Source organism: Oculina patagonica, chromosome 1 (genome assembly GCF_052425735.1).
Source record: "Oculina patagonica isolate OP01 chromosome 1, crgOcupat, whole genome shotgun sequence".
NCBI lineage: Eukaryota > Metazoa > Cnidaria > Anthozoa > Scleractinia > Oculinidae > Oculina > Oculina patagonica.
Window position 1 is genome coordinate 19,978,498 of NC_135758.1, and position 14,513 is coordinate 19,993,010.

Sequence of the window (14,513 nt, forward strand, 5' to 3'; positions counted from 1 at the left end):
ATTTTGTGAATAAAACTGAGTCCTTGAAAACAATTTTTTTGTCCTTGAAAAGTCCTTGAAAAGTCCTTGAATTTTGTTTGTCTGAAGTTGTACGAACCATGAACTTCCTTACGATTTTCACATTTCGCTTTAAGTCCGCTTAAGGGACTGTGTCACGGCTAAGATTTGTCTTTTTCATGTATCTTATTAAGTTTTGCCAAATACTCACTATGAGATTGAATGCTGGCAAAAAAGTACTTCAGTGAATCTTAACGACAAAACTTTAGCTCTCATTACAAACAAATGTGTCTCCCTGACGTTATAATTCAAAATTACAAACAAACTCTATCAAATTTGAAAACTCTTCGGCCTAACAGTTCTTTCGGAAACCCCGTATCGCAATCCGTTTTAATCTTCTTAATCTTTGTTCCATCCGTACTTTCTTTTGTATTTGTTGCAGGTGTTATTAAAATGTTCCTTCAATGTTTTGGGACGTTATTTTTATACTTCACTCAATTTGGTAGCCATTTTCGCATGTCTAAATCTAGCTAAAATCCGTGACAGTTACTTTAAGAACAGCCGCATTGTTTATGTTGACAGCGTAACCGGTAGACGCCGTGGTTTTAGTTTTCTATTTACCTCTGACTCCAAATCTTGCTTTCTATTGCCAGGCAAGGACAACTCATCTTTGAAAACGGACAAAAGGAACTCGAACTTGATTTTACAATTCTACCTGACACCACCCCTGAGAGGGATGAAGCCTTTACCGTACGCATTTTCAACGCCTCGGGAAAAGCCGTCGTTAACAGTCAGAAGCAAGACCTTACAGTCAATATTCTGTCCAATGACGATGCACACGGCAGAATAGGCTTTGCAGCGAGCTCCCTAAAGAAAGTACACTCAGAAGAAGCAGACGATTCAATGGTGACGTTTGAGGTTATAAGAGAGTATGGAAGTCTTGGTCGTGTTGTGGCCCAGTGGAATGTCTCAGGGAATTTCAGTGACGGAGATCTGAGCCCTTTGTCTGGAGAGCTTGTGTTTGAAGATGGGCAGACCAGTCAAAATATATCAATAACTGTTTACAGGGATATGATCCCCGAGCTTCGTGAAGTTGCATATGTCAGGTAAGGTGGCTAAGAAGCACTAAATGTTTTTGGTTTCTTACGCTGAAAGTGATCAATAAAAAAATTATTATTATCATAAATCAAGTAATGTGGTTCTACAATAATTTTCAAGTCTGTGGATGAAACTCCACTGTGAGACCATTCAACTGAAAGTTGTTGAGTTGTACTTTCTTGTGGTATTGTTTATAATACTGTACAAGGCGGTTCTACCTCTTCTAACTTTTGTGTGTGACCATTCAAGTGGAAGCTACTGAGTAGTACTCGGTTTCATAATCATAGTACTGTCATTATGACTAACCCATCCTTTCACGTTTTCACTTCAGTTTTACGTTAAAATGACAATCTACAGTAAAATTTTTATGAACAGACCCTTTCTTGATTTTTTGACACCATCCTCGAGGAAGAAATTGCCAAATTTACGGTAATCCCAACGTCAAAAAATCGTCAGGGTATAAAATACTGATTTTGTCCTTGTTGATATATATTTTTCATTTTACTGTGCGTATGTATAGACTTCTACGCCTGACAGAAACTGGATCATCAGTTGCGAACCGTGGAGCAGTTCTGAACACTGCACGTGTCACAGCCATGTTGATAATCCCAGCAAACGATGACCCACATGGAATGGTCAACTGGAAGAACACACTCGTCCTATCTCAAGAAGACGGCCCCAAGAACACCACTTTATCTGTGTACATCATGCGGCAGTTTGGTCTTATAGGAGACATTGTGGTGTCTTATGAAACAGTTCAACTGTCGAGTGTACCTCACGCTGATGAGCGAGTGGCTATGCCTGGAGTTGATTACAAAGCTGTGAGAGGCACGGTTGAAATTCCAGCCGGGCACAACTCGACGCAGATAACCTTGGATGTAGCACATGTGAGTTTACTTTACTATAGGTTTTGTGAAAATTTATTTTTTGTTGCTTTTTTTTTGTGAGTGGTGACTAAAACAATGTTTCTTTTGCTTAGGGTAAACAATGAGCAGATGACTTTTTCTGTAAAACACAAGTCATTCATCTCGTTTAAGCTATGCAAAAATAGTGAAAATGTGAAAAATAGTGTGTACCAGTGACTGTGTTTACCCATTTAAGTTTATTTTCATAATTTTGTGTTTTATTTTATTTTTCAGTACGACAGCACAATGATAAAGAAAATCTTTCAAGTGAATCTCACAGATGTAACACTTAAACAAGGTGTCAATGCCATGGACTCTCCTCGCATCGATCCAAACTCCCGTTTACTAGAAGTCGTGATCGCACAACCAAACCAAACTGCCGGCGAGGTAAACTTCGATGTCAGTGCTTTGCTGGACCCTGCAACTCAAACCATCCTGTTAGACGAGGACGTGGGGATGCTGAACATTACAGTGCAGCGAACTGGTGGCTCGTCAGGAGCTGTAGGCTTCCGGTACATTATCCGACCTCTAAGTTCAATCATTTATTCTGCTGCTGACAATGCAGATTTTTCTCCACGTGAAGGAACCGTCATGTTTTCCTCAGGAGAGACCAGTGCTGTCTTTAACATCAGCATCATCGATGATGATGTACCTGAAATTGAAGAAGGTTTCTATGTTCAGATGAGTCGTCCCCTGGGAGGTGTCAGGATCGGTCCAGAGAGCAGAGTTGATGTGGTTATCAAGCCTAACGATGAACCTTACGGACGGTTTGGGTATGCAATATATAACTAATGGATTATATTTAACAATTAGATCATAAGCTCGAGCAATAAATACCTTGATCTGTTTTGGGAAGTCGAACCTTTCCTAAAACACTAATACTCACTATGTCGTATCAAAGTTTCAGATTGCTTGCAAGGGATAGTTACTAAAAGGGAACAAGATAAATCCAAGTCATTCGAGGTCTGATTCTGTAGCAAATCATACATCCTGAAAGAAAATGCTATTCGATTTCAAACTACAAGAAGACTTGTAAAAGATGCTTAAAATAAAAAAAAAAAAGGAGTTGTAACCTTTCATTTTACTTTATAGCTCAGTCGTTAGACTAAATCCCACCATCGTCAAAACTTTTCTCCCTTATTAACCCTAGTAAGGGTTATTTAAAAAAATTACTTAGGCTGCACTGTGTAAGCAATATTTTTTTAAACAAATTGTTGTCCTTCGACAGCTTTACAAAGGCAACATCTGCAGACGGCACAGTTGTGCAAGAAGGAGCGATTCTGCGGCTAGAAGTGAAGAGGGAACGTGGCACCTTTGGAGACGTGCATGTTAGCTGGAGGCTGACACCGACTGCTGGCATTGTCAATGCTAGCTCTCAGATCTCGCCAATGAATGGTTCACTCACTTTTAAACAGGTATATGGAGGTGGAAGCTTGTTAGAATTTTGAGATGTTTCAGTTATGAAACAAGGACTAGCCTGCGTCGCAGAAAGTTCAAACCGCCGAGGATTTTGTGACATGTCCGGCTGCAACGAAGGCTAACAAACCTGATTCGGTTGGAATTCCCAGTCATGATCATAAACTAAAGATTCTGAATGTATCTTTTTACGAAAAGATGCCGAAACACAATGTAGCCTTTTGTTATCCAACGTAATCAGAACTGTGTAAAATGTTAGCATTATTTGGTGGGTGGAAGGGAGGTTTACGGAAAAACTACTACTTTCAATCACCGGAAAATTTCTCCGTCCACTTTTATAAAGTTTCTCAGGGACATTTGTTCAAAACTTCATCTCTGAAAATCTAACGAACGTGCACTTTTTGTTAAAAAATTAACGGTATCTTTAGTGGTGTGACATGTGGCGACGACAAGCCGACGGAGTATCTTCTGAGCTCTCGTTCTGTTTTATGATTGGTCAAAAGAAGCGGAGACCCTTCGGGAGCCTGAACGAGTATTTGCCGAAAGCAGTTATTTTCTTCTGAGATTGTTACCTTCAGTGAATTTCTTAACTATATATAACTATAAATATCTGTGCATTTTCTTAGGGAGTCACCTCTCAGTTTATCACGCTTAACGCACTTGACGACTCGGTGGCAGAAGAGGGTCAGACGTTTACCTGTGAACTTTTCAGCGTGGACAATGGAGGGATACTCGACCCAGCACTTGATGAGGCCAGAGTGTACATCCCACCCAATGACAACGTGGAAGGAGTTGTGTCAATTGACCCGTCCACAAGACATATAATAGCAGGGGAACCAATTCAGAGCCATGATGGAGTGTTTGTTATAAGGTAAGTATGCCAAAGAAATTTGTGTGACCTGTATAGAACTTGATTTCGTAGAAGGAGGATAACAATCGTTTTATATTTTGCCTTTTTCCTGCTCTCGACTCTTGCAACACTCTCAAAATGCGAGCTTTAGTTGGACTGCCTGTGGAAGTATTGGTGGAGAGGACAAAGACGGCTTTCCAAGCCACATATTTGGCTATGCTCTTGTTTTACAGCCTTTTTACGGTACCACAAAAATGAAACCGATTGAAATCCGAATAAATTTTGGCTGTACGTTTTATTTTACGTTCATGTTCGGGGAAGTCCGAGAGCTTTAGGTGACATTACTGTACATCGTAAAGTGTCCGTTGGCGTTGTGTTTTGTTCGGGTTTTTTGATGGTACCCTATGTTTGATAAGTTTCAAATTCTCATTATCTGTCTCAGCTGACACGGTATTTATGTGGTAAGGAGAAATGGTAAGTTCAGTATTCTCCAAAAAGATGAGTACTGTTTGATTTTTGTAGATTTTTCATAACGCTTCTGCCTACAAATGTTAAATGTTCTTTTCCAGATTGTTCCTCTTTTACTACTCATCAGTTCATAAAAAAGAAAAATATTGTAAGATCTTGAAAGTGGAGCCATCATTCTCCTTTCCTTGTGTGCCTTTTTATATCGTTCTCTGTATTATCGTTAAATGTACCATAATCAAATATCGCCCTGTGGCATGCACAGTTGTAACCTATATTTGTGATATTTCTTTTCTTCAGGTTACTCCGCCGCATAGGTCAGTCGGGTGACGTCCAGGTCACGTGGTCGATCACTGTTAAGTCACCTGGTGATGCGCCAAGTCCTGCGAGCACCTTCAATGTCTCTTCCGGTTTAGTTACAATGCCAGATGGCGCTGAGATGGTGATGCTTCCTATAATGGTAAGCCAAACGAGAAACGCAATTAAGTTATTGTCATAGCTTCATAGGTCACTTTTGAGGAATATTACTAAACACCAGGGCAACTGGTTTACAGAAACGTTCACTCAAGAGGAACTTGACGTAGAACATGTGCCTCTAGGTAGTGTATAGACATTTTTACTGAAATACAGTGACAAACAGGCTGCATGCCCGCCTTAAGTTAACGCATACGAACACGGAAAAACTGGACTCTGGACTCTGGTGCGAAACTTCATGGTTAGTTCATGCCAAACGGCACAAATATGATTGAGTAAGTGAGTGAGTTTTATTGTTAGCTTGTCATTTCATATGTAACATTACAAAACTGGTCTCAAAGACCTCAGTTAAAATGGCGTCGTGAACAATGACCGTCAAGACGTCAAGAAACAGAAAAACGCAAAAAAAAACAGCGGAACTGCTAACCAGCCAATTGAATTTGTTAGAAGTTTAAAATATCAACGACATTATCTTAAAGGAGCTGTGTCACGCATTTTAGCCAAATCTAGGCATATGAAAATGGCCACCAAATTTGGTGAAATATAAAAAGGTAATCACGTTTGCTTGTAACTTTAAATTAAAACGCCCGGGAGACATAGTTGGCTGTAATAAAGCTATGCTTTTGTCATTTAGATTCATAGAAGTAATTTCTTCGCAATCATTAATTTTCATAGCACATATTTTGCAAAACTTAATAAAATAAACTTAACTCAGTCGTGACACAGTCCCTTTATTAAAATAAACTTAACTCAGCCATGACACAGTCCCTTTAAGTGAAAGTACATTCTTACAAGATGATTGTACTTGGCTTTACACTAGAGCTCGTAAGTATAATCTAAGTTGACTTGGAACCTACTTTGAGTGTGGAGGGGTAAACGTACTTACTTGAACTTTACTTGGTGACCATGGAAACTTTCGTAGTTCAATGAAGCCGAAGTACGCCGCCAAGTATGGTCAACACCACACTTGAGAACGCACTTGACCAATAGGAAAATGAAAGCCAAATGAAAGCGGCGTGCAGCGTTGTCACGATTCTAAAGATGATTGACAGCGTGTACCTCAAGTAATATATTTTGTCATCAAATGTGAAGCCAGATTTTGTAAAATGCGACTTGAGATTTCCAAGTGCACTCGAGTCAAGTGCTGGAACTAACTTAGCTTCTAGTGTGAAGCCAAGTTGTGTTCTAGAATCTTAACTTTATTGCTCTTAATTGTTAGGTGAAAGACGATTCAACGGCAGAAGAGTTGGCTGTGTATTCTTTCTCTCTGCTTAATGCCAACCCGGCAGTTCTTGATCCTTCCCAGAATGCAAAAACAGCACAAATCACTGTCGTGGCTAGTGACGATCCATATGGTATTATCGAGTTCCAGTCGGCGTCAACCCGAAATGTCAGCGAAGATGTTGGGTTTGTGAATCTCACGGTCGTAAGAAATGGTGGAAGCATTGGTGATCTGTCGGTCAACTATAGCGTCTCGTCCACCACTGCAACAGAGGGAACTGACTACGAGTCGTTTGGAACTGGTATGGCTCTATTCAGTGTTTCTTCTTTGTGCATGTACCAGAATGGGTGGGATTGGGAGGAGTCAAGGGGACCGTATGGTGTATGACAGTCGGGGCAACAAGTGCCAGTTGATGGCGACGTCACTTCTCCGAGAAGTGACTGAGTCCGCGGTTTTCGTCCCAGAAGTTGCTAAGCAACATGACGTATTTGCTTGCGCGATTGCTTTCGGAGTACTCATGAGCGCTTGCGTTAGTTTTTGATTGGATGAAATAATTCGGAAACTCTTCGAGTGCTTTAACGAAAGAATTGTCAAAACTGGCACTTATTACCCGACTGGTGACGTCTTTCATAATGCTAGAGTGCTCTCGTTATATTTTGATATAATCATCTGGTACTCCTCGAGTGCTGCTATATGAAGGGTTTTCACAAGATGATTGTGAAAAACCACACAATCTGTTGTCTTGTTCACTTTTGTTCAGCTCAGCAATTCATTTAGGTACAAATTACAACACTCAGAAATAGAAAGTGGCACGCAAATAGCGTAGCCTAATGCAAACAGAAGAGGAAGTTTGGAACAATTTGAAAGCTTGCATAAATTTTCAAATTCTCCCAACTTTCTGGTTTGGTAGCATAAGATTATGTTGCCAGAAAGCTCACATTTACAATGTTTTGTATCAAATAAAGACAACAAATTGCAATGTCATGTCATAAACGCGTGTACATATTGAACTGTATACAAAACCACTCAGACTGTATGGTCAATTCCAGCGTGCGTGTTGTGTGTACAAAATTTCATGAAGAGTAACTTTGTTTGCCCCTTAAACCTTTCTTTTTTTCTCAGTTCTTAATTTCGCCGAAAGAGAAGATCAGAAAACAATTCACGTTCTCATAAAGAAAGACAACATACCCGAACTCTCCGAGACCATCGCAGTTCAACTGCTTGATGTTCAACTCGTTTCTGGTTCGCCCAAGAACTACAGCGTGGTAGATGACTTGCCACTGAACACTCCACCCAGGATCAGTTCAGATAAGAACAAGGTTATGATTGTGATTGAGGAAAATGACGACGCTCGTGGGATTATACGCTTTACACAGAGCGCTAAACTGGTACGAGAGGAGACTGGGGTTGCTGCTTTGCAACTCGTTAGAGAAGGTGGGGTTTGCTTTTTATTAATCATCCTTGCTTAGGCAACAACACCAAGTAAATACTTACTTTGTTGAACGTTTTATCGAACGTTAGCTTATACTAACTACGAAAACCTTCAATTTTTTATGGAAAATATATTAATTAAAAGACAGGTAAACCTTTTGGGCAGTATAAATTAATTCTCGTTACTACGGGCAGTAGTAACGACAATATAGCATTGAAGTTAAACTCTGAACAGTAAACAGAGGAATTAAATGCATTAAACACAAGTCAACACCTGATCTTTAAAAGATGTTAGTCACGATTTAAGTTAAAAGATTTCATTAACTGTGTGAGTGAGTGAGTTAGTGTAAAAGCCAGGCCGCCAGAAAAGGTTTAGTGTTCATTTATAATTATTTGTTTTCTTTTTCCATTCAAAAGGGGGGTAGCCTTGGAGCTGTTGATGTCGCATTTTCTGTCAAGAATGGAACCGCCATTCTCGGTGAAGATTTCAGTGAGTCCAGAGGCACCGTTCAGTTTGCCAGTGGTCAAACGTCTGCATTCATAAACATAACAATCATCGACGACGATGTTCCAGAACAGCGTGACTACTTTACAGTCACGCTAGATTCCGTGACAGGAGGTGCCAAGTTAGCGTCACCAACCACCGTGACTGTTACCATAGAAACAAGTGACGATCCCGGCGGATTGTTTGGATTTGTAAACGGTTCTCAGCTGTCACTTGTTAATCCTAGCTTGTCTACAGATCTAACCTTTATTATTCAACGAGAAGGAGGAGCTGAAGGGGAAGTGGAGGTAAGCCCTCTTTTTGAAAATCCCCCTTCCTTCCAAAATAAGGTCAGCCCCGCCTCGCCCCCCCCCCCCCCAAAAAAAAAGGAAGAAAATAGCTTCCAAATCTCATCCTTCGCGTCTTGCAATTTTCGCATAAGAGACGACTGGGGACGAGTCAGCTCCTACCCACCCCGAATGTAAACCCATGGGCTTAGATACAGCACTTAGGGCAATGGTCAAAATTTTTGTACTCAGACAGGACCCACCACTCTGCAAAAAGACCGATGGTCTCTTCATGTACCCCCCTCCCCCACCTAAAAATATGGTTTCTTGTTTATGTAGCTCTCACTTTGTCAGGAGTAGAGATTAAGAAAAAGATTCAAACCTCCTTGTGCCATTTCTCCAGCAATACAATCTTCATGCAGATTAGAATTAATATAAAAGTCTTAACTCAATTTTTGAAGCCAATAAATTTTGACCATGTGGCTAATCAGGCAGGTGGTATCTTGCATAACCCCCCTACCCCTGGTGGTGGGTCCTCGCTGAGTGCACTTGTTATGACCACTTCCCTTATAGCACGGCATAATTCATTTTGTTAAAATTTATGAGTCGCGTTGAATTTTAAGATGCTCACGAAGTTAGGTGTAGGAGATGTTAACTTGTCAACAGTATGCTTTGCTTCTATACGATAGTATTCGATGTCGGAAGTCATGCTCGAATGCCATCTGGGGGGATATCGGATGCTCAATCACGGGAAACGGGGTGGGGGGAGGGACGAATGATAGAGCTTTCAAAGTAATCACCAAAAGATCAATGAAGCATTTGTGAAGTGATTGATTCTTATGACTGTATCGCTCTTTAGGTGAGTTGGAAGTTAATTCGAATCCACCCTCCATGTGATTCTTGTACGTTACCTGATGACTTTGAAGGGCCCACTGATGGATCAAGTGTATTTCCAAACGGAGACGTAGGAGCAACAAAGACTGTAAGACTTCGTGTCAGACCTTTCTTGGGTGAGCATACTGCAATAAAACGTTCCTTTGCTTAGTCGCTAATTATAATTACGTTAAAAATCAGAGACCATTGGATAGGAGTACGAGTGTGACATCAAGTATAAATGCGACTCCATTTACCTTTTCAGCGCCCTTTTTCTTACCTGTTGCTGAATACAAGACTATCTGTGCGGGACTGGTGTGAAACTGTCCATAAATCCTACGCTTAGTCCTGTTAGCCTTTTTAGCTGTAATTTAAGCGCCAATTGTTGACAGTTTTGCTGGGACAAAAAAGGCGGAAGAAGATCCATCTGTGTTAGATTTTTTTTGGTGTCACGTTTTTGTATCAAGACAAACTTTATAGTGGATATTTTTGCTGTTGTAAAGACACCAATGGGCGTCAAAAGTCCTTGAGACAGTTGGATGAAATTGATACTAATTTAAAATTCCCGTTTTTTAAACTTTAATCTGCTGCCGCTTCTTAACCACTCCCCCTCCCCCCTTTTCAATGTTGTTCTCAAACGAGGCAAGTCTTGCAGATAACAAATACAACATTGTTTCGGGAGGAGGGGGTTATATTGAAGGGGTGAGGGGTAAAATTTGTCCAAGGTACTCATAATGTGCCGACTGTCTCAACACTTTTGGCGCTCATTGACGCTATCAATTTGATTTATTTTAACTAACGTTCTTTGTTTCTGCAATTTGAAAGGTTTTGACGAACCTGAGGAGCGATTCGTTTTAACAATCTACAAAGCTTCTGGTAATGGGTCAATCGATGGTCTTCGATCCAACATCACCATCATTATTGCCAAACACGGCCATCCTAATGGAGTGTTCAGATTTCAGAGTACAGCTACCAGAACGTTTGACGAGCCAGCAAGTGGAGTGGAACAGCAGTCTTTTACAGTGGAGAGAAAGAATGGTACTCAGGGAACAGTCAATGTAAGTGTTACACATAAACGTTTACAATCTTTGTAAAACCAGCTGCTTGCAAAACCTGTTTGGTGGCTGGTTTATTCTGTGTCTGGTACACAGTGTTGGTCAACACTTGAAGTTGCAGTGGATGGCGATGTTTATGGCGGGAAATTACTGAACCATTCTCGTCCCCAGAGCCGCTTGTCCCTTTTAGCCGACAGAACCTGGGTCACGAGGAACAATTGGCTCTTGGACACATGATTTGATGGGCTAGAACTTTACAAAGGAAATTTAAATTTGGCAAATCAAATCAACCATTTCAAAATCCCTTTGTTGTACGAGATTTTACTACGGTTAATTTGATTGGCTAGATGTAAATTTTCTTTGTTAAATATCGAGCCAATCAAATCATGTGTCCCCAGAGACTCTAGTTCCTCTTGCCTCACGCTGAGCAGGCTAAGAGGGACAAGCGGCTCTGGGGACAAGAATGCAACTGAACTATAAGCTGTGCAAATAACGGAAGCTGCACATTATGGCGGTAAACTATTGAAAATGGTGACGAATACAACACAGGAACGGGAAACTACTGAAAACGGCGACGTACGCAGCACGTGGCAGGAAAACAGCTTAAAACTGTGCGCGTGACGGACGCAGCAAATTGTGGCGGGAAAAATAACTGATACTTGTGACGGACTGCTGTCTTTTCCAGAAACATTTTACACTCTTTACTGACTTGCATTTATGTAAACTTAATGAGTAGGGATCGAAACTGTACCTTGAACCTAACTGTGAAAGCACCTACTCTATTCTTTCCATCTTGGCGAGAAGGCCGCTTCATATGCATGTTGTCATGTTCCATCGTTTTTGATACAGTGTTAATGGAATTTCCCTGAGATCTTAAACTAAACTGCTTCTTTACGCAGGTTAACTGGGAAATAACCAGTATAACAGGTTCATCTGGGTCACGTGGGCTGCAGAGCACGTCCGGTACGGTGACGTTTGATCCTGGTGAATTTCTGAAGAACATTTTGGTGGAAATCAAAGCAGATGATGTTCCCGAACTGGAAGCTGTCTACATGCTGAGAATAGTGTCCGTGGATGGAGGAGCGGATTTGGATCTTTCTGCCACAAATGTCACGTTCAAAATAAAGTAAGTGGTCGAGTCTCCTTGCTAATATGACGGAAACCTCATACTTCTACGCGGAGAACGTGTTAAAGGCTTTATATCTGAGTTTGGCTTGAGTTCAATACTGCTGACCGCCGCTGGGGATCCACTATTATATCGTTAAGAGGGGGATGTGGTTTGGCATTTACCAAAAAAGACTGCACAGCAGAAACGGGGAAAAAGTGAAAAACGAAACAACAAAATGAAATATGTAGAACAAAGTAACAAAAATTTTGCTCAACCTTGAATCTGGAAAAGGGTGTGGCACAGACCCTCGTTCCCCTCTTCTCCCCTCTCAAAATTATATGGGTCCATCGATAACTTCATCAAAACAGCATGAAAGTCTTTAGTGACAGTACATTTTAAGATCTTGAGTTGACATACAGGTATCTGCGGGGAGCAAGGAGCTACTCACTCCAGTCACACCAATGAAGAGCTACTTAAAGATGATTTCCAGTCCGTACTGCGCAGACTCAGGATTTGTTTTCATTTTTGTTTTGAATTCGTTGAAACGTTACACTTCGGTGATAGCGTACATGAAGTTTTTTAGTTCGCCATTACGGATCGTTTCGTTCAAGAATTCACGATGAGCTAAAACGTCCGTTTGAAATACCGTCGAGCTTCTTTTACTCGTTATTATTGTTTTGCAAGGATATCTGGCGTTAATAATGAAGAAAAAGGTAAGTTTTGTCGCGGAATTTTTATTTTTGCTAGTAAACATTCTTCTGTTTGTGAGACTCACAAACATTGCAGGCGGAGATTGCGCAGTACGGACTGGAAATCATCTTTAATGTTTAAATGGCGTTACTCCACCTTTTTTATTTTGTAACTCAGAATTAGCATTAATGTTTTGCCGTTGAATCAACTTGCTTCTTCTCGGAAGCTCAGAGAATGCGATCGTCCGGGTGGCGTTATTGTCGCCTTTTTTGTTTATTTTGCTTTTTGCGCACCTCAGCAGTGCGGCAATGTAATGAGGCTTATTTTGTCTAGTACATTTTCCCGCAGTTGCCGCAATTTCTTGTTTTGTTTTGTTCAATATTAGGGCAAATGATGATCCTCATGGCGTTTTTAAGCTTCAACAAGGTGCACAAAAACTACAGGTCTCCGGAAACAGCCGTCAGTTGCAGTTTACAGTGCTGCGTGAGAAAGGAACGTTTGGTGCAGTTGATGTACAGTATGAGGTGCGCCACTCGGAATGGTACCCCACAGAACTGAAAGGAAGTGTTACGGTGCCTGATAAACAGAGCCAGGTAAAGAAACACTTGTTTCACGTAACTTGACAAGGGCGGATCCACAGATTTGTGATGGGGGAGGGGGGAGGGGGGTTCAAACTTTGATTCAGAAAACACATTTAAAACGTTTTTGCGGCAAATTACTTCTCCCCACTTCCCCCCGTTCAGTTTCTAGCTTTGAAGACACGAGGAAAATTAACGTGTGGTCACTCGTTTTAAAGCCGTTGAGCAGGAATTTCATGTTTGTTATGCTTTATATGGTGAAAGCTGCTTAGTAACCAGTTTGTGAATAAAAAAGGCTGAAAAATAAAAGTATAAGTAGAAATAAAAGGCGAATGAAATTCTTTAATGGACTTAAATTTCCTTTTCTACCGTTAGGCTTCTGAGGGTATCGCTTTGACAGCTTTCCTGCGACTGGGTTCCACATTTACTATTACATTGACGGGAGTTCGTTACAGCGACAGTCAAGGTGAGTTTTCATCTTTTACAAGCGATAGACTGCAATGAAATACAGCTGGTTCTTTTCAACTTAAATGTGCGCACACGGTAGTCTTTCTTTCAAATTTCACTTTTTCCCTTATTGGGCTCCATGAGTTGTATCGTGACTGGTTTTTAGAGGAAGGTACTCTTTTCAGTTCAATTATTTAACAATATAACGTGTCTGTTTAGTTCCAGCTACCACTATTGCTCCAAAGCTATCTAGTAGCTCTCCAAGTGACATTGCTCAGACTGTTCTCGTACAAGAGGATGCAGCGAATGCTGTGTTCAAGTTTGCTGACAACTCTCTGAGACTCACAGCAGAGGCTGGTATGTAAACAACAATAGCCATGTTTTTCTTCACCACTCAGTGTCAGTTAGGCAAGGGGGCCTCTCTTTTTTCTTAGCTATTAAAGCTTAAGGCCAACAAAAAATTCCAAGGAATGAAGGAATAATCAAGTGTGGGTCTACCTAACGCTGTTTGTATTTATTAGTTGTTAAAGGCTTGTTTACAGAATACGCGTTGTGGTTTTCTTAACAACGGTTTAGTTTTCTGTGGAAGTTATCCTGATGAAATGAATTGTTAAAAAATGACCTATTACGCTTACGATGGTATTTGAATTTCCTTTTTTCGTAGACAACACTGTTTCGTCCATCATCGTGGTTCGTGAAGGTTTATTTGGCAGCGCCACAGTGGACATTAAGTCTGGTTTTCTATCGGGAAGCTTTGTTGGCTTTACCGCGGGGAAAATACTGCCGGATACTAAGTTACTGTCATTTACTGGGTCGAAAACAAACGAGTCATTCTCCATTCAGGTGAGTTGCCATGAAGGGAGGTGGGTTGGTGATGAATTTACGTTGTCTTTGAAATCTGAAGAAAAGAGGGCCTGGGGGGTAGATGGGAGAGTAGGAATTTGACAACCAAAGGTAAAATAAAATGCTGGGTAACACGTGGACAATTAGGATCACGGAAATTGTTGCGCTGCAATAAGTGAAAACATAAGCTGAGTGTGATTGGGAAAGTTGGCCCTTTGTCAGGGCAAATTGATTTTCTGTGAAGCCTTCTGAATATCATTGAAATGTCGTGTAAGACTCCTGAATAGACT

General features: G+C 40.8%; 1 protein-coding gene across 1 annotated transcript in view; it reads left to right on the top strand.

The window, feature by feature from the left end:
• Window positions 1-14,513, top strand: part of LOC144661141 (adhesion G-protein coupled receptor V1-like) — an 87,413-nt gene that overhangs the window by 45,025 nt on the left and 27,875 nt on the right. The window contains exons 43-58 of the mRNA XM_078521850.1: window positions 651-1,103; window positions 1,616-1,982; window positions 2,235-2,773; window positions 3,229-3,415; window positions 4,043-4,287; window positions 5,032-5,191; window positions 6,425-6,728; window positions 7,550-7,866; window positions 8,276-8,650; window positions 9,489-9,639; window positions 10,328-10,560; window positions 11,457-11,683; window positions 12,741-12,948; window positions 13,309-13,399; window positions 13,600-13,737; window positions 14,045-14,223. Coding sequence (XP_078377976.1) covers window positions 651-1,103; window positions 1,616-1,982; window positions 2,235-2,773; window positions 3,229-3,415; window positions 4,043-4,287; window positions 5,032-5,191; window positions 6,425-6,728; window positions 7,550-7,866; window positions 8,276-8,650; window positions 9,489-9,639; window positions 10,328-10,560; window positions 11,457-11,683; window positions 12,741-12,948; window positions 13,309-13,399; window positions 13,600-13,737; window positions 14,045-14,223 — 4,174 coding nt within the window. The remainder of the gene's footprint in view (window positions 1-650; window positions 1,104-1,615; window positions 1,983-2,234; window positions 2,774-3,228; window positions 3,416-4,042; window positions 4,288-5,031; window positions 5,192-6,424; window positions 6,729-7,549; window positions 7,867-8,275; window positions 8,651-9,488; window positions 9,640-10,327; window positions 10,561-11,456; window positions 11,684-12,740; window positions 12,949-13,308; window positions 13,400-13,599; window positions 13,738-14,044; window positions 14,224-14,513) is intronic.